The sequence below is a fragment of the Balaenoptera borealis genome, assembly GCF_965194805.1.
Source record: "Balaenoptera borealis genome assembly, chromosome: 5".
In the NCBI taxonomy this organism is placed as follows: Eukaryota; Metazoa; Chordata; class Mammalia; order Artiodactyla; family Balaenopteridae; genus Balaenoptera; species Balaenoptera borealis.
The window spans coordinates 120,824,855-120,850,204 of NC_138862.1; the positions used below are offsets into that span (position 1 = coordinate 120,824,855).

Genomic DNA, 25,350 nt, shown 5'->3' on the forward strand with positions numbered 1-25,350 from the left:
CGGGAGTCTCCCGCGTCGTGGTGGCAGCTGCAGCAGGACCAGGCGCCGCTCGGCTTGGGACATTTGGAGCAGGGGAGCGGAGCGCAGTCCCCGGCTGCGGCGGCGGGGCCAGGTGGCAGGAAGGAAAACATGGCGGCGGCGGCGGCGGCCTGAGGAGGCGGCGGCGGCGGCGCGGGAAGCAGCTTCACGGAGATCACGGCGGAGGCGGGAGCAGGGCAGTGAACGGCGCCGCGAGTTCCTAGCGCGGCGGGGCGGGAGGCTAAGAAGCGCTGCGCGGCCCCCTCGGGGCGGCCGGGTTGCCGGGCCTGGACAATAGCGCCGAGGAGCCGGAGGCGAGGAAAGGCGGGGGCCAGAGCTCGGACCCGGCGGCGGGCCACGCGGGCGGCAGCGCGGCCCCGGGGCGGCCAGCGGCGGCAGTGAGGACGGCGAGCCCTCCGCTCGTGGGCGTCCTCTCGCCTCGGCTCCCGGCTTCCCCGGACCCCCTTCCCGGGCGACTCCGGCGGGGCCTTTGCCCCGGCCCCCGGGCGGCACGATGACCGACACCCGGCGGCGGGTGAAGGTTTACACGCTCAACGAGGACCGGCAGTGGGACGACCGGGGCACCGGGCATGTGTCGTCCGGCTACGTGGAGCGGCTGAAGGGCATGTCCCTGCTTGTCAGGGCCGAGAGCGACGGTTCTCTACTTTTAGAGTCCAAAATAAATCCTAATACTGCACACCAGAAACAACAGGACACTTTGATTGTGTGGTCTGAAGCAGAAAATTATGACTTGGCCCTTAGCTTTCAAGAAAAAGTTGGATGTGATGAAGTTTGGGAGAAAATATGTCAGGTTCAAGGAAAGGACCCATCAGTGGACATCACTCAGGACCTTGTAGATGAGTCTTAAGAGGAGCGTTTTGATGATATGTCATCTCCAGGTTTAGAATTGCCATCTTGTGAATTGTCGCCTTGAGGAAGTTGCAGAACTTGTGACATCATCTTTACCTTCCCCCCTGCGTCGTGAAAAACTTGCACTAGCACTGGAAAATGAGGGTTACATTAAAAAGCTCTTAGAGCTTTTTCATGTGTGTGAGGATTTGGAACATATTGAAGGACTGCACCACTTGTATGAAATTATCAAAGGCATCTTCCTCTTGAATTGAACTGCTCTTTTTGAAGTTATGTTCTCTGAGGAATGTATAATGGACGTCATTGGATGCTTAGAATATGATCCTGCTTTATCACAACCATGTAAAACATAGGGAATTTCTAACAAAAACAGCCAAATTTAAAGAGGTGATTCCCATATCAGATCCTGAGCTGAAACAAAAAATCCATCAGACATACAAGTTCAGTATATACAAGACATGGTTCTACCTACCCCTTCAGTCTTTGAAGAAAATATGTTATCAACACTTCACTCTTTTATCTTTTTCAATGAGGTAGAAATTGTTGGTATGTTACAGGAAGATGAAAAATTTCTGACAGATTTGTTTGCACAGCTAACAGATGAAGCAACAGATGAGGAAAAAAGACAGGAATTGGTTAACTTTTTAAAAGAATTTTGTGCGTTCTCCCAAACGCTACAACCTCAAAACAGAGATGCTTTTTTCAAGACTTTGTCAAACATGGGTATATTACCAGCTTTAGAAGTCATCCTTGGCATGGATGGTACACAGGTGCAAAGTGCTGCTACTGATATATTCTCATACTTGGTTGAATATAATCCATCCATGGTACGAGAGTTTGTCATGCGGGAGGCACAACAGAATGATGATGTAAGTAAGAAGTTAACAGAGCAAAAAATAACCAACAAGGATATTTTGCTCATCAACCTCATTATAGAACATATGATTTGTGATACAGACCCTGAACTTGGAGGAGCAGTCCAGCTTATGGGCCTCCTTCGAACATTAGTTGACCCAGAAAACATGTTAGCTACTGCCAATAAAACAGAAAAGACTGAATTTCTGGGTTTCTTCTACAAGCACTGTATGCATGTCCTTACTGCTCCCTTACTGGCAAATACAACAGAAGACAAACCTAGCAAAGATGATTTTCAGACTGCCCAGTTGTTGGCACTTGTATTGGAACTGTTAACATTTTGTGTGGAGCACCATACCTACCACATAAAGAACTACATTATTAATAAGGACATTCTCTGGAGAGTGTTAGTTCTTATGGCCTCGAAGCATGCTTTCTTGGCATTATGTGCTCTTCGTTTTAAGAGAAAGATTATTGGATTAAAAGATGAGTTTTACAACTGCTACATAATGAAAAGTTTTTTGTTTGAACCAGTAGTCAAAGCATTTCTCAACAGTGGATCCCGCTACAATCTGATGAACTCTGCCATAATAGAAACGTTTGAATTTATTAGAGTGGAAGATATAAAATCATTAACTGCTCATGTTATTGAAAATTACTGGAAAGCACTGGAAGATGTAGATTATGTACAAACATTTAAAGGATTGAAACTGAGATTTGAACAACAAAGAGAAAGGCAAGATAATCCCAAACTTGACAGTATGCGTTCCATTTTGAGGAATCATAGATATCAAAGAGACGCCAGAACACTAGAAGATGAAGAGGAGATGTGGTTCAACACAGATGAAGATGACATGGAAGATGGAGAAGCTGTCATGTCTCCATCTGACAAAACTAGAATGATGATGACATTATGGATCCAATAAGTAAATTCATGGAGAGGAAGAAATTAAAAGAAAGTGAGGAAAAGGAGGTGCTTCTGAAAACGAATCTTTCTGGTCGGCAGAGCCCAAGTTTCAAGCTTTCCCTCTCTAGTGGAACAAAGACTACCCTCTCCAGCCAGTCACCTGCAACAAATCTGCCTGGTTCTCCAGACTCACCTGGATCCCCAGGATCTCCAGGCTCTCCTGGATCCATCCCTAAAAATACATCTCAGACGGCAGCTATTACTACCAAGGGATGCCCTTTCATTGATGGACAGATGGGTTACTGAAGCGGAACTTCACACGTGCTGCTACAATAGGAGAAAAGTCTAAACAGCTGCTTGTTTCATGGAGGAAGACTATTAGCAATAAATTGCTAGAAACACAGCACTTGAATTGACACAGTTCCGTCTGACTGACTCAGAAGTCCACACTTTCAAGTATAAATACTATTTTGATAACCAATGTGAATATAATGATGTAAATACATAGTTTAATGATAAAAAAAATACAACTTATCAAAAATTTTGTGATGCCTAGAGGGAAAGTTATAGTACTATATGCATATATTTAAGAAGAAAAAGGTATAAATCAATACCCTAAGCTTCCACCTGAGGCAACTAAAGAAAGAAGGGCACTATAAGTTAAAAACAAGCAGAAAAATAAATTAGAGCAGAACTTAATGAAATTTAAAACTAGAAATCAATAGGGGAAATTGATGATACCAAAAGCTGTTCTTTGAAAAGATCAATAAAACTCTATGTTCACAAATTTATAACCTAAATAATAGATCAATTCCTTTAAAGGCACAAATTACCATACCCTCTCACAATGAGACATACATAAATAGGCATATATCTATTAATGAAATTGATAGAAATTAATGAAATTGATAATGAAACTTTCCACAAAAGAAAGAATCATTCCTATAGTTTCACTGGTAAATTCTAACAAACATTTGAGAAAGAAATTATTCCCCTTCTCTTCAATCTCTTCTAGTAAATAGAAGCACAGAGAATATTTCCTAACTCATTCCATGAGGCCAAAATTACACTAATATCAAAGCAAAATAAAGGCATTATAAGAAAAGAAAACTACAGACCAATATCTCTCATTAACATAAATGCAAAAATCTAAACTAAAATGTTAGCAAATTGAATTGAAACATATATAAAAAGAATTAAACACTACAAGCAAATGGGATTTATTCCAGGTATGCAAAAGTGATTCAACATTGAAATTCAGTTAATGCAATTCACCACTTGATTAGGTTAAAGAAGAAATACTATATGATCACAAAAATAAATTCAGGAAAAACAATTGACAAAACCCTAACATTCATAAGACTCTCAGAAAACTAGAAATAGAGGGTAACTTCCTCAACTTGATAAAAGAACACCTACAAAAAAATCTATGGTTGACCTCATGGTAATGGGGAGAAAACGGATCTTTCCCCTCAAGGTCAGACATAAGGCAAGATGCCTTCCTTCACGGCTGCCATTCAACATTGTCCTGGGAATTCTAGCTAATGAAATAGGGCCAGAAAAGGAAGTAAAGGTATACAGATATAGAAGGAAAAATAAAAAGGTTTCTGTTAGTAAATGACATGATTGTCTATACAGAAAATCTCAAATAATTGACAAACAATGAACAACAACAAAAATTTCTGGAACCAATAAATGACTATAGCAAGGTTACAGGATATAAGGTTAATATATAAAAGTCAATGTCTTTCCTATGTACCAGCAGTAAACAATTAGAACTTGAAATTAAAACCACTAAATAAGAGACAAATACATAGGCATAAATCTAATAAAATAAATACAATATATGTATGCAGAAAACTGTAACACACCAATGAAAAAAATAAAACATATGCAAAATGGAGTGCTGTTCCATGTTTATGACCTATAGATTCAATGTAGTCCTGATCATAGACCGAGAAAGGGACTCTGGATAATAAATATCCATTATTTTATGGATATTGACACACTGATTCTAAAGTTTTTATGGAATAGAAAAATACCAAGTATAGTTGACAGGTACTGAAGAGGAAGAACAAAGTCTGACACTGAAACACTGACACTACTCAACTTTACAACTTATCTAAAACTACAGAAATCAAGAGAGTGCAGTGTTGGTAAAAAGACTTGACAAATCAATTAATGGAACAGAATAGAAAGCACACGTACAGACTTACACAAAGTCAATTTATCTTTGACAAAGGAGTAAAGACAAGTCAATGGAGAAAGGATAGTCTTTTCAACAAATGCCAGAATAATTGAATAATCATATGAATAACACATAAATCTAGATACAGAACTTAAACCTTTCACAAAATGTAATTCAAATGGATTTATACCAAAAATGCAAAACTATAAAACTTCTAGAATAAAACATGGAATATAGAAAATTGATGTGACCTTGGATGTGGTGATAATGAGTTTTAGACACAACACCAAAAGTGTGATCCTGAAAGAAAAAAAAATTGATAAGTTAGACTTCATTACAATTTTTAAAAAATTTCTGCACAGCAATAGACATTGTTAAGTGAGTCAAAATATTGGGCTGGCCAAAAATTTCGTTCGGGTTTTTGCATAAGATAGTAGGGAAAAACCCAAATGAACTTTTTGGTCAACCCAATACAAGCCACAGAATGGGAGAAACAAAAACACATATTAGCAAAACACATGTTTGATAAAGGACTTGTATCCTTACATACACAAAGAACTCAAAATTCAACAATAAAAATAATCCACTTTAAAAAATGGACCAAACATCTGAACAGACATCTCACCAAAGATGATATAAAGATGGCAAATAAACGAATGAAAAGTTACTTAACATCATATGTCATTAGGGATTTGCAAATTAATACAATGACATATGAATATGCACTTGTTAGAATGACTAAAATCCAAAAAAACTGACAATGCAAAATGCTAATGAGGATGTGGAGTAGCAGGAACTGTGTTTGTTGCTGGTGGGAAAGCAAAATAATACCATCACTTTGGAAGACAGTTTGGCAGTTTCTAACAAAGATGATCTCAGCCTAACCATACAATACAGCAATAGTATTTACCCAATTGAACTAAAAAATTATGTTCACATAAAAACCTTCACGTGAATGTTTATGGTATTCATAATTGCTAAAAACTGGTGGCATCCAAGATGTCTTTCAGTAGATGAATGGATAATCAAACTGTGTACAACCATACAATGGAATTTTATTTGGTGATAAAAAGAAATATCAAGCTAGGAAAATATGTGCAGTAACTTTAAATGCATATTATTAAGTGAAAGAAGCTAGTCTTAAAAGGCTATATACTGTATGATTCCAGTCATGAAATTTTAGAAAAGTCAAAGCTGTATGGCTAGTAAAAAGATCAGTGGTTTTTATGGGATTAGGGAGAGGGAAAAGTGATGAATTGATAAAGTACAGGAAATCTTTAGAATGTTGTAAATATTCTGTATGATAATGTAATATTGCCTCTGTCAAAACACATAGAAGAACTGTACAACACAGAAAGTGAACCTTAATGTAAACTATAAACTTTAGTTATTACTAATGTATCAATATTGGTTCATTTATTATAACAAATGTGCCACACTAACGAAAGGTAATAGAGAAAATTGCATGCTGGGGATGGGAGTGCAGTTAGAGGTGGGGAGGATATATGGAACTCTGTAGTACCCAATTTTTCGGTAAATCTAAGACTGTACTAAAAATAAAGTTTATTAATCATTTTTAAAAATAAGGTTAAAGTGAAAAAAGTTTGGGGATCATATTTTGTCAGCTTAATTCAAAAAGAATATAAAAGTATAACACATTACTATTAAAAGAGTAAAGTTTATTTAAATTGAAAAAAATCACTGAATTGAGCACTTGACAAGCATTTAAAGAATTTAAGAGTAGGTAGAGATGTTGGAGATTATCTTGTTTATTTTATACACTCATTTTAGAGATGAAGAAACAAATTCCTATTTTTCTGCCATAAAATAGGCCCTATTTCAGGAAGAAAAATGAAGGTGACTGCAATCACAAAAGAGACCCCAATGTGACAATATTATGATAGCTACAAACTGGTTCTGAGTTTTATTAAAACCCATGATGTATATTTACCTTCTCTGAGATTTTGTCAATATGCTTGAGGTATCACAAATTTTCTCAAGAGCAAAAAGATAAGTACTGGTCTTTTATTGAGGGCTGCCATCTTATGCTCCTTATATATGTACAGTTTCATACCAATTTCAATTTGAACAGGACTTCTACATCTACTGCTTACTCTTAGAGTAATAGTCTTCTTCCTTAAAATATCCTTGAAGAAATGTCAGGGTTACTAAAGCTCGTTACAAATAAACTTCCTCACCTCAAATTACAAATGGTTATGTATATTTTATAATTGAGTTGAGGGTCACTAAGATAATACATGTTGACTGCCAAGCTCAGGAGTGTGTCACATTAGTATAATTTTTGAGCACATAGTCAATATTGTTGACTTAAAGAAAAACACACAACGCTGAGAGTTGTGAGTTTGTTTTATTCAGGGACTTACTGGGGACTATATGCTGGGAGACAGCCTCTCAGTATCTCTTTGAAACTGCTCCAAAGAGCTAGGGGAGAATCCAATTTATATATGAATTTTTTGGCTGTGAAATAATGCAGTCAAGTATACATCTTGATAAAATATTACTACTAATCACAAAGAATAGATATCTCAAGTTAATAATTTTAGTGCTTTTCTATGTATGGGAAGATGCAAGAATCTGGGGTCATTAAAATTCTTCCTGAGACATGCATCTAATTATCTAAGGACCTGTTTATTCCAAGCACAGAGTGCCTTATCCTGTTTTTCATCCTGAATTCCTCTCAGGATGCACTGTCGGTGGACAATTGCAGTGGGTTATGACTTAACCCCTGTAGAACTGGGTGGTGAGCAATGCTCTTTGTTTTTTTCTTTTTTTTTTATTCAAAGATTATTTAGCTGGTGGAGCAGCTAATATCCAAAATCAGTTACGGCAAATTTCTTAAACTATATTCTCTTATTCTGTGTGTCATCAATAAATATTTATACTCCTTAAGTTCTATGCTATTTGGAGCCTCATTATCTCAATCATAAATGAAAATAATAATGTCTGACCTCTATATTTATCTGTTCCCATATGACGGTTGGAAGTTTAATTGAGAAAATCTATGCAATCATAATTTCAGAGTAAAACTCATGAGCACAATTGTTATGATTAATGATATAGCAATATTTGTTATGCTTCTTTATTATTATATAATAAGTAATGAAATAATGTTAATATGTAGGAGTTTTTATTCAAAAATTATAAAGCCTTTATTCTGATCTTAATTCATCATCATTTCAAAATCAGATAAAAACAATGATTTCATTCTGATAAAATTAATTAAAAACAGACTTCTCAAACTAAACTGTATACTATCTAAAAGTAATGATTGTGTCTTTTTCATCTTTAAAAATATATCCCAGCACCTTGAATGATACCTGGAACTTACCATACCTTTTCATTGAACTACTCTTGTGAATATTTTAGACATATTTTATTTACTTTAGCATAAGCTCAAAAAAAATCACGGTTTAATGTAGGCATAGAAGAAGCAAGGTAGAGTTACCTATTTATTTTCTGGTTCTGGGAATCCTAGTTCTTAATTCTGTTTCATGATCCACTACATAGATGCCAAATATTAGCTGCTTTCTCCTTTCAATTTATTTTATTTTATTTGATCTTATTTTGTTTCATTTTGTTTTTGTTTGAAGTATAGTTGGTCTATAACATGACAGGTGTATGACAGTGATTCAATATTTTTATAGATTATACTCCATTTAAAGTAATTACAAAATAACAGCTTTACTTCTCTGTGCTGTACAATATATCCTTGTTGTTTATTTATTTTATACATAGTATCTCTTAAGAGTTTGTATCTCTTAATCCCATACCCCTATTTACTCCATCCCTTTTCCTCTTCCCACTGGTAATCAGTAGTTTGTTCTCTATATCTGTGAATCTGTTTCTTTTTGTTTTATTCAACAGTTTGTTTTATTTTTTAGATTCCACATATAAGTGATAACATACAGTATTTGTCTTTATCTGACTTATTTCACTAAGCATAATACCCTCTAGGTTTATCCATGTTGTTGAAAATAGCAGAATTTCTTTTTTTATGGCTGAAAAATATTCCTTTGTGTGTGTGTATATATGTATCTATATTTATTCTGCTATCAATTGATCTATTGATTTATCTGTAATTTTATCATTCCAAAATATGATCCCAGTATCCCTTTCTATCTATCTATCTAGATATCACAATTTTCTTTATCCATTCACCTGTTGATGGATGCTTAGGTTGCTTCCATATCTTGGCTATTGTAAATGTGGCTGCTATGAACACTGGGATATATACCCAGGAGTGGAATTGCTGGATCATATGGTAGTTCTATTTTTAGTTTTTAGAGGAACCTCCATACTGTTTTCCATAGTGGCCACACCACTCTACATTTCCAGCAACAATGTACTAAGGTTCTCTTTTCTCCACATCCTTGACAACATTTATTATTTGTGGTCTTTTTGATGATAGCTATTCTAACCCGCGTGAGGTGATATCTCATTGCGGTTTGATTTGCATTTCCCTGATAATTAGCTATGTTGAGCATATTTTCATGTGCCTATTGGTGATTTGTATATCTTCTTTGGAAACTTGTCTATTCAGGTGTTCTGCCCATTTTTTAATCAAGGTTGTTGGGTTTTTTTGATGTTGAGTTGTCTGAACTGTTTGTATATTTTGGAAATTAACCCCTGTTGGTCACATCATTTGCAAATGTTTTCTCCCATTCAGTAGGTTATCTTTTTGTTTGTATTGATGCTTTCCTTTGCTATGCAAAAGTTTTTAACTTTAATTACGTTTCTTTTGTTTCTCCTTTCAGTTTTAATCTTGTTTGTTTATCTATAAAAGAGTTTTACATCCTTGTCTTAGCCCATTTGGGGTGCTATAACAGATGTACCATAGACTGGGTAGCTTATAAACAACAGAATTTTGTTTCTCACAGCTCCAGGCACTGGCCAATCACGTGTCTGACGAGAGTCTGCATCCTAGAGACTCTCTCTTTTACTATATCCTCAGGTAGCAAAAGGAAGTTCTCTCAGGAATTTTTTATAAGAGCACTAATTCCATTCATGAGGACTCTACCCTCATGCATGACCTAATCATCTCCACAAGGCCTCACCTCCATATACTGACACATTGAGGATTAGGTATCATCATGTGAATGTGGGGAGGACACAAAAGTTTAGACCACAGCAATCCTGAAACTTACTTGCTATAAGTTTCCATAGAAATAAAGTATGTGAAACAATTTTATAAACAGTATTTATACAGTATCCTGGAATATTCATCCATTTGACATCTATTCTATCTTATTCACTCTTTTGGACAAATTATCTCAGTGATCCATATTTTATAATTATTAGTAACATAAGATGCAGCCCTAGTCATACTATAAAAATAATTAGAATTTATTGTTTCTGTTTGAAAGATTGAAAAAATAGGAATATTCTACTATCATATTTACATATAGTCATGTAAAAAGTGAGCCTTTAATCTCTATGAAGTAAGAATAATTCTGTATATTCATATGACAGATGTCTGCTTATGAGATGAACTTTAGATGGAAAAACACAGTCAATGACATAAATAATGATTTCTTAGATTTGCCATTAGTTGTTTATGGAAGACAATCAATCACTAGTATACTTGATTAAAAGTATCTCCAAAATATCCAGTCTTAATAATAAGAATAATTTTTTTAAAATTCAAAGTGATAGAATTATTACTTCTGCCAACGAAGGCGTATATTGTGACAGAGTTACTACGAGTTATCAGAGAATATCACTAAGTCTTTTTTTAACATATCAGTTTTCTATTATTGCTGAAACAAATTACCACAACTTAGTAGCCTAGAAAAATACAGGTTTATTGTCTTACGCTCTGGAAGTCAGAAGTCTTAATTTGACATCGCTGGGCTACAATCAAGGGCACAGTAGAGCTGTTCCCCTTCTGGAGACTCCAAAGGAAAATCTTTTTTCCTGTGTTTTCTAGCTTCTGGACACTGCTCACCTTCTTTTGCTCATGGTTCCATCCTACACCGTCAAAGCTAGCTGCATAGCATCTTCCAGTTTCTTTCTGGCTGTGACCACCCTGCCTCTTTCTTACAAGAACCCTTGTGATTCTATCATGGGGTCCTTTCAAATAATCCAGGATAATGTCCTCATCTCAAGGTCATTAATTATATCCTAAAAGTACTTTTGCCATATAAGATAACATAATCACTGGTTCCAGGAATTAATTTGGGGACCATTATTCAGTCTACTACATTTACTTATTTAAGAGATTAAGTTCAGTGTTGGGATGAATAATGTTTTCTTTAAAAGCCAAATTTTAAATTTAAAAAAAAGCTAAATAAAAAAAAAATTTAAACAATTGAAAAGAATGTGGATTTGAGAGAACTTAAAAAAAAATATTTATTTATTTATTTGGCTGTGTTGGGTCTTAGTTGCAGTGCGGTATACGGGATCTACATTGTGGTGCACAGGTTTCTCTAGTTGCAGCACGCGTGCTTCTCTCTAGTTGCGGTGCGCAGGCTCAGTAGTTGCGGCATGCGGGTTTAGTTGCCCTGTGGCATGTGGGATCTTAGTTCCCCGACCAGGGATCAAACCCATGCCCCCTGCATTGTAAGGTGGATTCTTAACCACTGGACCACCAGGGAAGTCCGTGAAAGAACTTTTTATCTAACCTAAAGTCTTTGAGTTTTAGGAGTTTGAAATTATACATATGAAACAGAAACATCATAAATGGAAGGATAACAAAATATTTATTATGTTTTTAAAAATACTTCTATAAAAATTTACTTTAAAACATTTATCTTATCTTATTATTAGAAATAAATGCACAGATACATGAAAGGTACAATGATAAAGTCACCTATGTGTTGAAATTTGAAAGTAAAATAACATTTAGTTATAAAAAAGAGAAGGTCAAAAAGAAAAAAGATACATGCTACACATTCAAATGTGATAACAAATAATAATTTTTTTAAAAATATATTAATCTACGAAGATTATTTGTTGTTTTTTAATTGTAAAATAGAATGCAGAGGAGATCAAAATATTTTTGAAGCAGTGAGACTCATAAAGTCCACAGACCCAATGTCTCTGGACTGACAAAATAAATAGAGTCCAATAATTTGTGATTTTCTGAACTGCTGTTGGTTCCTGATGGACTGTAGAAATCAGCAGTGAGTCTGGAATTAAACCCTTATTCAGTCTTACGGTCTGTTCTAATGGTCAAGATGAGAAAGAAGTTAGATTGTGCAAACTACAAACTGAAGAATTTTTTATCCATTTTGAGCAAGATTATAGAAGCTAAAAAGGAACTCATTTTTTGACACATAGTAGAAGGGAAAAAAAAAACAAAGCACTAATTCCCAGGATAGAAACTGAAATTAGTGCCTTTGGAACAGAATGCTAGACTAGAGCTATGTTAATGAGAAGGGAATTTCTAATTGCACACAGTAGTACACTGCCCCTAAAATGTCCATCAGCTAACAGGTACTGGGCTGTATAAAAATCACTTGGTAAGCTACTTAAAGTTTTGATTTTGTTTGTATGAAATATGCAGAATTCACAAATCCATAAAGACAGAAAACAGACTGTGCTTTGCCAGAGGGTAAGGAGAGGTGGGGATGGGGAATGATTGCTTACTGAGTATGAGGTTTCCCTCTGGGGTGATGAAAAGTACCCGAACTATATAGTGGTGTTGGTTGTACAACATTGTGAATGTCCTTAATGCCACTGCACACTTTAAAATGATTAAAATAGTAAATTTTAAGTTATGTGTATTTTACCACAATACAAAATGTTAAATGCATTGAGTAATAAATGCCAGGTAATCTGCATTTTGAACTTGAACATCAGGAGATTTCAAAATGCAGCTACCTTTGTTAATTACTACTTTTGTATCTAATTCTGAGAGTTTATCAACAGTTTGGATAAAGTTATAGAAGTAGTTGTTCTGGTTATCTATTGCTATATAACAAGACACCCCAAAACTGACTTCAAGCTATAGCAAACTTGTGTTTTTCTCATGGTTTCTGGGGGTTGGACCCACTTGACAGTTCTCGTTTCCAAGTCTCTCATGTTTTTGCAGTCAAAAAGTGGTTGGTGTGGGGATCTTCTTAGAGTTACAGAACATCATTTTCCTCACACTACTAGTTGAGGCAGCCACAAAATGCACTCCAGCATTCAAGGGGAGGGGCGATAGATTTCAGCTCTCTATAAAAAGCTGGTGCCCCAGAAAATGATACTGCAACCATATTTGGAAAATGCAACCTGCTGAGGGGCATGCCCTTTAAGATTAAAGTAAATACTTGCCCAAGATTGCGGAATATCAGAAAACTTGAGTTCAAGTGAACAGGATGAAATTTGACTTACATTTGTGTGCCTTTGCTTACACAATCCAGTCACCTACATACAGAGAATGAGAAAGCAGAGCAGCATGAAACACAATGAATTGGAGTTGTAGGCCAAAGTAAGATCATCCTACATGTGACAAACTGATAAAGTCATCTATGTTCTATTAATACAAAGAAAATGAAAAAAATATAATAACTTCCTTTTTCTGTGCCTTGGATAAGTGATTATTTTGCAATCTGTTTATTCTGCTGTAAATTTATCATGAGTATATTGTTTTATTGAATGTTCCAAACATTACTAAAGTATTTTCTTATTCTTAAGCATCTAATTTGTTTCCTCTTCTTTCAAATAACAGTGTGATAAATGTTACAAGCTTACATCTTCCTTGCCCCTTTCCTGATCAATATATAGAGGTCTTTCTTAAAGATTAAGTCGTAGAATTAAAATTACTTTGTCAAAGGGTAAATAGCTTTTATACCTATTTCCCCATTTTTAAAATAAACAATTGTTTTGAGTTGCCCTGTGCCTATATCAATGACTGACTAATTTTATTCACCTGAATTGAAAAAGTGTTTTAACTACAATGTATTTACATAAATATATATAATACATATATCATCATATTAGAGACATAAATCCACCCTGAGAGATATAGTTTATTACCTATTACAGCCATTACAGGTAATATATGAGAAAGATAAGACTTAGGAACATTCAGAAATTTACCTAAACTTATATAGATCAAAGAGCCAGTATTCTAGATATTCTGACTGCAGAAGCTAACACCCTTTTCATATATTGTGCTGCAGAATATAAAAATAATGAAAATTACAGCCCAGAAAGTTTAAACTGAATGATGAACATCACAGAGCACCTTAGTGTCAAGCCTATAACTTGGTTTGCCTGACATATTCTTCAGTTCTATTTATACTTTCCTCAGCACTAAAATAGGAATTGATACAACTCTTGTACCAGAAGAAAAAAAAGTCAAGACATATATAGCTTGTAAAGGAAACTCAATTACCTCTATTTTATGAATTAGTCCTCTGATGAATTATTTTTGAAAACTAATGTTCCTTATCAATAAAACTTAAAGATCAGGACACAGAAAACAAAATGCTGCCCTTTCTTGAAGCCCTACCATTTAGAGAGTTTGGATCATAACATTAACTGCTATTAGCTACTTACTAATCCTAACACATTTTGCTTTTAATAAATATTGTTTTAACTGACTGAAACAGTTTGAAAATCACTCTCAACTTTTCTTACATGGCAAAGAGTTAATTATTTAAAAGCGTACTTCATATATAATTTATAAACCATAGCACCTACTATTATAATCATTTAAATTACAGAATGTACTGAGTTGTTTGAATTTTATTTTGCTTTTTTGTTTGATTTTTGCTGCTTTTTTAGCCCTCAAAACCAGAAGACCAAAAAAAAAAAAATTCTGTGTTCTCTTTGGAATACCTCATGTTTGTCTTGCAATCTCTGAGCACACTGGATGGAAAACATTTTAAGAAACGAGTCTCCAGACATACTCTGTATGGATTTTTTTTAAGTACAACACTAATATAATATAAAATCTGACTCAATGTCTTAAAGTTTGCTAAAAATAAAGGCATATGACTCCCTTTGAAAATGTAATACAATTTAAGAAGAGAATATAGTACAAATTGTACTAGCTGTACCATTGCATTAAAATTGTCTTTTTTTGCTTTGGTTATACACTTAAATGAAAGTTGGGGTATTAGGGAGAAACTTAAGAATCAGAAGAGTGTCATAGGACAGGAAGTTGGAATTTCTCTTCCCTACCAGAGTAGAATAAATTGTGACATATTCTTGAGTCTTCAGTGATTTTCTTCATCATTCCTTTCTTTACATGTCATCATATCCAGAAAAAAAAAAATCTAATCCCAGGCTCATCAAAGCTCAGACAGGCTGGTTCAATATCTTCAGTTAGTCTTATGTTATGGATATTGGGCCTCAAAATAAAACTTGTCACTTTCTCCAGGCAGAGCCATTTCTTTCACAATAATTGAGTTATTCAAGTCACCATTTCCATATTATTTATAGTCCTAAGTGTGAACATCTAAGATCTAATCTTATTTTAGGCTCAGGAGACAAGGGAATCTATATCAACAAGAATGAATAGTTCCAGGTTTATATCAAGTTGGTACCAACTTGATATTATGTCTTCCCAACAATAGCACATCCAAAGAAACAATACAGTGTCATAGAGCAAAATGAGGAAAGAGTCAAAGTTTGAATCCAATATCTGGTCTTAGGCTATTTATTTAATCTCAGAAGGCTCAGGTCCCCACTTATGAAATGGGTATAGTACATGAGTTGTAGGACTGCAATAAACTATTACATCTGTAGTACTTTTTCACTGTTCTCTTGTGTGTAAGTACTCAAGTGTTATTTTTACTTTCTTATTCTGTTATGGATCAAGTACCTAACGTTTAGTGGTAACCTCAAAACACAGTGCTTTTCAAACAAGCTTGAATTCAATTTATATTTTCCTCTCAAATTTGTGAAAGTCTCATCTCTATAATAATAGGTTTTTCACAAACAATGCATTGTATAGTATTCTCTTCCTTCAAATATGAACCTCAGGAAAAATTGCCAATTACCTTATATAAAATAACAGGAGTCCAACTATTCTTTTCTAAAATTTCATGTGAATCTGAGTTTAGATATTTTAGATATAAGGGAAAGCCATTTTCTAAACAAATAAATGTATTTGTAAAGTAGTAAAAAATCAAGTATATTTTAATATCTCAAATATTCCAAGAGATAAAAGAGGTAGGATTGTGGCCTAGCAATTTCTACAAGCATTGCTCCTGTTCGTCATGAATAGAGCCAGAGTTTAACGTAGACAGTTATAATGCTTTGGAACCTAATATCAAACCCACCCTCTTCATTGCTCACACTTTGATACAGGAGACAGTGAAGATTTTGTTTTGTAAAGTAGCTATCTATGTAAATCTTATAAATTTCAAATTTGGTATCTTGTTAATATCAATATTTTAAAAAAACATGTTTTATATTATTATAGCAACCACATTTTAATTGGCAAGATACCCCATGCCTTTGAAATTCATTGCCATTTGCTATTGTTTCAAAGCATAAACAAATTTTTATAATGTTGTTCTGAATAGAGACCAAATTCTAGCTAATATCCATTGTAAAAATGTTTCATTAACAAAGACATTAATTAGGACTTTGTTTACTCTGCAGATTCATTATGAATTATTTTCATGAGATTTCTTACCTTGACTCTAAGCATCAACAAACCAAATTAGTTGCTGACTTTGTTTCTTCTGTTTCCCTATATTTTAGCCAATAACAATTTTTAAGAAGACAAAATCTCTTTCTTAATTAGTGCTTAGCATAGTGAGCAAAAATCCATCAGAAGTTAATTAATGAGCACAGGGAATTTTATGCTATTTTCTTATTATGGAGCATTTAATAGTGCTTAGCACATTATGTATATATAAAATATGACCAAACGAATTATAAAAAGAAATAATATTTTATTAACATCTAATTATCTTCCTTCAATAAGGACAATAGTCGTCACTTTTGAATCTATTACAGCCATAAAAACAATGAATGAAAATATATTTTAACGCACACACACACATACACACAGCATCATTTTGGCACAGTCTGCCACTCCTTTCTTTAAACACTGTTTGTATCTGATTTCTTTTTGTGACACTGTTCTCTTCATTTTCTCTACCTCACTTGACCACATCTTTTCTTTTGGTTTTCATGGTTGGCCTTTTTGTCTCTGTTTAAAAGGCACATCCTCAAATGCCCTATCTCCTTAATTAATGTTAAACTCCTCCAGGAAAAAAAAAAGTCACTTACACATCCTTAGCTTCCATCCAAACAGTCTAGAATAACCACTGAGTGCTGAGTATTCTAATAAGATCATCACTCCACTCAACTATTGACCAAATTGAAAAGTCAACACCATGTTTCTGGGAAGAATCTCCACCTCTTCTGCTCTAGCAATCCTCACAGCCTTACCAAAACTATTCCCATTAGACTCTTTATCCTTGTTTAATTAGGTCACCCCGAAAATCCACAGGACTCCCAGGTCATCCATATTACTCCTCACTCTAAGCCTCATTGATTCTGTGTGTCTTCCCTTCTGATCCCATTGACCTTTGGCTGTGCCTTCAGTAACTCTTGGTCAGTCATTGTTAACATCCCCTATGTTCTCTATTTTATTTCTGAGAGATCCTTTCATTAATTGCTTTAAGTGAAAGCTGACTTTTGGTAAATTCTACTCAAGGGTCCATGCTCCATTTTCTCACAGATTCTTTACAGGAGGAACAGATGTTTTCTTTGTACCTCATTGCTACTTTCTAATCATTCATTCTTCACCCCATGTTTGATATTCATGCTATCAGACATTACTACACATCATTTCTACTTATTGAAGTTATAGAGTTGAAATCTCTATTCCTAATTCCTTGAGGGCTTTAACCCAGAAAATAGACTTTGGCACTCAAGTAGAAGTGGTAATAATATATTTTAGAAAGGCCTCAAACTGCTTGTTCATTAAATCAACAAAGACTCACATTGTGTTCAGAATTTGATGTTCTTTTTCTAACTACTGGCATGTGTTCTGAATATTCATGGACATTTTCTGAGGAGTCTTAAAGTTTTACTCCTCTACAAAAGAAGTCATAATTTTGATATGCTAAATAACTGAAATGATGAGAATAGACATTATTATTCACTAATTATCTTTGGACTCTTTTACATTTATCCCTTGTAGTTGATCAGAAACATGTGACTAGTTCTAGCCTATGGATTGTGAGTAGAAATGGCATATGTCACTTCTAGACTAAAGCATTTAAGAACTAGAATGTAATTCTGCTGTCTTTCTCTTCCTCTGATACAGTGACATAAGGATATATGTGTTTTATTGTCAAAGCATCTGTCAGCTTATCTTATAAAAGAATATGTGGAGCAAAACCCTTCATCAAATGTTTTTGTTTAGGGATAATTAGATATAAAATATTGCTTTATTAAATAATTCAATTGTAGGGAGTCATTTGTAATTTGTTACAAATTACAAATTAAGATGGTACAATGATCTCCAGCCCTAGATGGTGATAATGCCTCTCCTTTCTCATGATGGCAAAATGACAACGTTTACTCTATTCTGAATCTATGGTCTCTTTTGAACAAAATTTTCAAGCAACTATTGCACTTCCTTAGAATATGCATGCTCCCAATTTCTTAAAATGCTAGTCTACACCTTCTCCTCTCCCCTCTCTCTCAGATATCTCCTTCTCTTTCTTTATCTTCAGCTGACGACCTTACTTTCTATGTTGCTGAGAAAATAGAAGCTGTCAGAAGATAATGTAATTCTAATACTGCTTTGTCAAAATGCATCTGTAGCATTCTAATCCACCTTCTCTCCTGTTACAATCCATGAATTCTCCATGGTACTCTCAGAGGACAATTCTTACTATGCACTGGATCACATCATACATTCTCTACTCAGAGACATTACTTCAGGATGTCCCCAGGAAAAAAAAAAAAAAAAAAGAAATCAATCACTTTATATTTTCTCCATCATCCATTTTTCTCTTTCTAACAAATTATTTTCACAAGCATAAAAATATGCAGTTATTTCTTCCAACTTAAAAGAATCTCTATTGACTCTAAAACCCTCCTTTGTAATAACCAATGTATCTGTTCTATTTTCCAGAAAAAAAATCCCCTGAAGTTGTTGTCTTCAATCTTTGGATATAATTTCTCTCTTTCTAGACTTTTTAGAATTTTCTACAATTAGTTTTTTATACCCATTGCTGTTCTGAACTTGGGTCTCAAAGTTACAAATGCCCTCCATGTTCCTAAATGCAATAGTTAATTCAAGTCTAAATTTTACCTGAAAAATGAACAATATGCAGTAGTTTGTTGATTTCTCATACTTAAAATGTTTTCTAAATGTAGCTTTCAGAATGCCACGCTCTGGGTTTTTCCTCTCATCTAAGTATTATTCTTTTTCAATCCATTTACTGGTACCTCCCCTTTATCTTGGCTTTTTTTTTTAATGTCTCTGGGCTCAGTTTTTATAGCATCTGTTTTCTCTTACCTTTACTCACTTCCTGACCTCATTCATTCTCAGTATTACTGGAGAAAAATTGTTCAATGACACTTGTTAAAGATGGTAAGGCAGACTTTATTTAGGTGACTCACAGTAAGATAGGGACTATCACAATGGGATTTTACAGTGGGGAAGAGAGATTGAGCTCAATTCAGAATACAGGATGGGCCAGTGGGAATTTATAGCTAAGAAGCAGGGTGGGGGTCACTGGATGGAAAATTATTAAGAAGAAACATCAAGGATAAGGGGGGTTCTGGCTAAACTGACCTAACTGGATTTTTGCTGAAGACAGACCAGAGTGATCAGATATCACCTGAGGGATGGTGAAAGTAAAGAAACCTCATCAGATTTTGAAGGTAAGTAATCTCATTAAACTGACTTAGCAGGGGTTTTGCAAAAACTAGATTTGTAAGGAAGTGCATGGGCCTAGGAGAAGATTCAGGAGCCTGATTAAAGTTTGGTCAAGCAAAGAATCTTTGTCAGCACTTAAAAACATCTCTATGTTGATGATTCCCAAATGTGTACCTTTAGATTGTACCTCAACTCTGAACTGTAAACATATATTTAACTATTCACTTGATGTCTTCATTTTAATTCTACTAGACATATAAACCTTAATATTAATTCAGAAAACCAGGCTGGTGAACATTCTACCATATTTCAGTTCGTCTTATGAAAACATGATCATCTAGGTCACCAGAGCAAGAGAAGGAGTTCATGTGTTACACATTGGCTCTTAAATGATTTGGTCTGAGAATGACACATATTATTTTCAATCACAGTTTTTCTTCAGAACTCATCACATGGCCCTGCCTCAGTTCAAGAAGGCTGGTAAACTGGGGGAGCACAGGGATATTTGGTGAGCAGTAAATGTCTTAGCTACCCCATCTACATGCTGGTAGCTTTTCTATCTCTATCCATAAAACTCAGCTCTTTCTGAGATCTGCTCTGGTACTTGTAGCTGCATTGTGATGTCTTCACACGGATGTGTTTTAGTCATTTTAAACTTAACACAGTTAAAGGACATCTTGTTGTCCCAATCCACTCAAACACTCCCCTTCTAGTCTTCACCATCCCAGTCCGTTGCACTTTTATTTGAGCCAAAAATCTATGAGTTAGCTTTGTTTATTTCCCTCACTTTTTCGTATTCCATCCCACAGTCACCTTGACTGCTTGACTCTACTTCTAAAATATATACTTACTTCATCAATTTCTATTAATGATATATATACCCTAGACTAAGCCATCATTAGCTTATAACCAGACATCTGCAGGAGCTTTCTAACATGTCATCTTGTTTCTTCTCTTAATTTTCTAGAATTGATACTTTTCACAGCAGGCATTATCACTATAATAAAAATAAAAGCATAGACTTTCGTTTAAACCAATATATGACCATCTTCCATAATACCAGTGACCAAGAGTCTGACTCATTGCTAATTGCTAGTCATAGATATTGACATTAATTGCATAATATAAACCATTTATACAACATTAATTTATAAAAAATAGGTAGTTTCAAAATGGAAACAGATGATACTATATGTTTTTTGCAAACTGGACCATCTTCTAGTGACAAAATTTCTGAAGATTTTTAAATGTCAAATTGTTCACTTGTTCATTCAATGTAGATGCATATTTTGAAGGCCAGATGATCTGGATACTTGATTAAATTCTGCCAGATACAAAGATGTGTAGAGCATATATCTTTATATTCTTGAAGCATGCACCATTTATCATACATGTTGTAGATATTATATTACTGTATTTGTCATATTCTTTGGCAGCAGTAAATGCTATATGGGGGTTGGGTGTAAGGAGGTGGGATACTGAGGAAGGTTTACCAAAGCTGGTGACATTTGGAATATATGAAGCTGGTAAAATGCTTTCTAGGCATAGACATAAACATATGCCAAAGCAAAGAAATATGTAAGGAGACACGAGGAACAATATAGGATATTTGAAGAATCTGCAAATAGGGTGATAAGGCTGGATAGTAGGCAGATGATAGACGATGGGTCCAGGGGGCTAAATACAATTTGAAAATCTTATTCATCTGCTTGAACAATGTGAAATGTCCATGAAGACTAATAACTTCTGGGTAGGAAAAACTTAAAATGAGAAACAACTGCATCTGCATTTTATCACCCCCATCGGCAAGAAATAAGATTTTCCTCCTCTGAGTCCCTCCTAGCATTTTGTGTATATTTCTTATGGAACTCACCACGGTTCACTTTTATATATAAAATATATAATAATGTATGATCTTTACTGAATAGCGAGCTCTGTAAGAACAAGCATTGATCCTTCTATGCCTTTGTTTCCAGTCGTCTCTGGCCAGTAAACACTGGATGACTACTTGCCAAACAAATAAATAAATGTCAAGTATTTAAAACAACTTCTAACTGCTATGCTGGTTAAGTAGATTAAAATTGTGAAACAGAGTAATTTTTTTTTTCTTTACCACACTCTCTCCCTCTTTTCAGAGCTTGTCTTACCTTCTGTGGTGCTCTCTTACTTCTCCATTCCCAATTTTACCCCTCACCTCAAAACACACAAGTACACCCAAACCCCACGCAAATAAAATTATTGATTAAACAGGCAGAACCTAATTTATAGAGACAACAGTGTGGAAATGATTAAAAGAGAAATTTCCACCAAGGTTTGAATTCCTGAGAAAATCTAATGTCCAAAGCCTCCCCAAGAGTTTTCCCTTTTAATAATTGATACCATTTTAACCCAAAATAATGGTGTTGACAATGTGGCATTTCACAAACCCATAGCTAGATGATGGAAAGGAGGTATTTGGGAAACGGGCAAACATCTCAACATCTCTCAAATATCACCATAAAAAGTAACTTATCTAGTGTTATGACTACCAGATTCAAGATATAAGCTACATGAAACTGCAAAAACAAAATTGTCAAGTCTTAACTCATTTGAATCAATAGCTAAAAACAGTTTTTGTAAGAAACTGTATGTATCAATCATGGGCAATAAGGAGACAGAAATCACACAGTACACTGAATAAGAAAGGTTAATATTTTTTTTAAACAGAGGATTAGAGTAATAGGAGATTGGCTAGTAATAGTTAAAGAGTACTTTAAAAAGCACAATAGCAGATATTTGGAGCAGATGCCATTCCTAAGGCTGAGACAGAGCATCCAAGGAGAAGCCACTACCCAAGCCCCCTGTCCCCACCCTCATTTCAGAGGATGTGGCAACAGTTCACTAAATATCAGAGAAATCATGGAGGTACTTCTCTGGTGGGACTTGTTGGAAATTTGTGATGCTGGGGAAAGCCATCACCAGGGAGGAGCCATGAGAGGGTGCTGAGGGAGACTGTGAGATGCCTCGCTTGTTGCGTTCCATTGTGAGACTTACAGAGAAGATACAGCTAGAAGCTGAGAGCTGCTAGACATCACTGGTCTCCCTGCGCTACCGAAGGTGAAGAAAAGACACTCTACAAGAGTTAGGTGCTGGTGCTACAAGTGCTCAGCTTGGAAGAAACCACAGTGTGCAGCAGAAGAGCACAGGAAAAAGCTGCAACCTGCAGGAGTCTATCAGGAGAGAATCTGCATGTACTTAAGAATCAAGGGCTAGAAAGATCTAGTCCTTGAAGGAACCCAGTACAAGAGAAATCACTTGTGCATAGGAGCTGGCAACTGGAGAAAGGGTTCTCCCCAGGAACATGGTGGCATGAAAGAGTACTCACCAGGAGCCTAGTGAACAAAACACATACGAACCAGGAAGAAAACAACTCTTCCTCGTTCATGTCCATCCAGCGCCCTCTATTGGGCAGAATTAATTTGTATTGCGCTAGGGGACAAAGAAGAAGTTTTTACAAACCCCACCCTCATTATCAAGGAACAGGCAAATAAGGGTGAATTTAGAACCAAGAGGTAATAAATTGCTAACTTGGCTACTCACTTTCCACGTACATCCTTCTATCTCCATTTGAACTTTCATGCCACGACAAAGTCATGCTATATGTACACCTGAGTTATAGCTATTCTTCTTTTGACTGATGAATTTCTCACCTCTTCCCCACATGAAAAGACATACAATTCCAACAGGTATAGTAGCCATCACTTTGATTATATTAATTACTCTTCAAATTCTGTAACAGTCTCAGTGAATATTCTGGCAGTTTGTTAAAAATTGACAGTACATCTTCAGTGTGATTCAGCTATTCCATGCCTAGGTATTTATCTGGGAAGAAAAATAAAAGCATATGTCCATGGAATGATTTATAGCAGCTTTGGTTCATATAGCCAAAAACTGGAATCAACCCAGATGCCCAGTAACATGTGAATGGATAAATAAATTGTGGTATGTTCATACTGTGGAATACTATTCAGCAACAAAGAGAATGAAACTATTGATGCAAGACACAATATAGCCAGATTGCAAAATAATATGCTCAGTGAAAGGAGACAGACAAAAAAAAAATGTACATATGATATGACTCCATTTTATAAAATCATAGGAAATAAAAACTAATGTATAGTCACAGAAGGCAGATTAGTGTTTTCCTGGAGATGGGTTAGGAAGGATTGGGGGGTAGAAGAGGGATCAAAGGGAGAGATTATAAAAGGGCACAAGGAAACTTTTGGAGGTTATAGTTGGGTTCATTATCTTGATTATTGTGAAGACTCCATGGCTATACACATCTGTTAAAACAAATAAAATTGTACACCTTAAATATTGCGGTTCACCGTATGTCAATTGAACCTCAATAAAACTGTTAAAAATACAATTGATAGTAATACAAGAAGTCAAAATCTAATTCAGTGGTTTTACTGGAAGTATTTTTATGTAAGAAGAAAATAGTATCGAGAGAGTGACTAAGAGAGAAAAAGCAGAATGCTATTTGTAAAAGTCAGATCAACTAAAATTCTGCATGAAGATTATTTTTCTCTTAAGAACAATAGAGCATAAATAAATGTAATGGAAAGCAGCATAACAAAGAGCATGAAATATATGTGTGCTAACAGGAAAATGTTGAACCTCAAAGTGTTCTCCCTTCTCTGACAAACATGAAGCTGAAACATGCTTTACCCAAACTGTATTATAATGATATTCCTTGATGAACTAGAGTCTGCTTCTACACATTAATACATTTTTTCCAATCGTATCACTATTATTATGTTTTGTGTAATATTGCTATTGACAAAATATTTGAGACATAGAACTTTACTATAAGAGCGAAATCTATATGAACTATAAATCATGGCAATAGACCTGCCAGCATAAGTATTTCATACTTTATTTATTCTGGGTTTCTATTTATTGCCTGAAAAAGTCACAAGGAAAAACAAACAGTTCACCTCGAGTTAACTCGTGTTGACAAGGAGTACTGGAATACCAAACAGAAAGCAGAATAGGTCTATGCTCTGGGGTGGGAGAGTAGACAGAAGAGATGGTGATAATAAAAGTTTTATCATTAGAGGGACTTTTTAAAAATAATTATTTTTTACTTTGTGGTGGTTAGTATTTAAAGTTATTCTGCTGTAACAAAAATAAAGATTAGATAAATTAAGTCTATGAAAAACTTTGTAAAATATTTCATGTTACATGTATTGTATTTATATGGCACCAGATAAAGTAAAAACCCTGGACAAGCATCAGGATTTTTCCTTCAATGAAACTGAATGTATTACATTAATATCTATTTAATTACTAGCAGAAAAAAGATTATCATGAGATGTTCAAGAAGAGTCTGAATAATGCACTGTATTATAAAGTGTGCTTATGCATTATATATAGGGTTAAACTTCTAACGTTTCTTCTAATAATTCTGTGATTTTTGAGCAGGCATATAGGTTTGTAAAATCATCTTGATTTTCTCTATAAAATGCAAAAATAAAGTGTAATTTTCTTTGTTTTTTTTCTTTCTTTTTTCTTTCCTTCTTTATTTTTACTTTTATTTTGAAGGGCACTTTTTCTGACCTCAAGGAGTGTTCAGTATAGGTCCCTGCATTACCCTATAAGGGCTGCACAATTCATAGTCACTGAACTAACCAAATATTTTTAACACATATATACTTTATG

At 34.9% G+C, this 25,350-nt stretch overlaps 2 protein-coding genes and 1 pseudogene across 3 annotated transcripts in view; 1 reads left to right on the plus strand and 2 right to left on the minus strand.

Moving 5' to 3' along the window:
* The window catches only part of LOC309629533 (uncharacterized protein), a gene marked incomplete at its 5' end in the record, with an annotated part of 255,429 nt that extends 252,549 nt beyond the window's left edge, over positions 1 to 2,880 (minus strand). The window contains 2 exons of the mRNA XM_082393617.1: positions 1 to 568; positions 2,844 to 2,880. Of these exons, the coding sequence (XP_082249743.1) occupies positions 1 to 568; positions 2,844 to 2,880 (605 nt within the window). The remainder of the gene's footprint in view (positions 569 to 2,843) is intronic.
* LOC309629906 (endogenous retroviral envelope protein HEMO-like) overlaps positions 1 to 25,350 on the minus strand; it is a 488,920-nt gene that overhangs the window by 352,804 nt on the left and 110,766 nt on the right. The gene's annotated exons all lie outside the window — the stretch shown is intronic.
* Positions 322 to 25,350, plus strand: part of LOC309629861 (serine/threonine-protein phosphatase 4 regulatory subunit 3A pseudogene) — a 28,758-nt pseudogene continuing 3,729 nt past the window's right edge. Inside the window, exon 1 of the transcript in view lies at positions 322 to 25,350. This exon is cut by the window's right edge and continues 3,729 nt beyond it. The product of the transcript in view is annotated as a serine/threonine-protein phosphatase 4 regulatory subunit 3A pseudogene (transcript).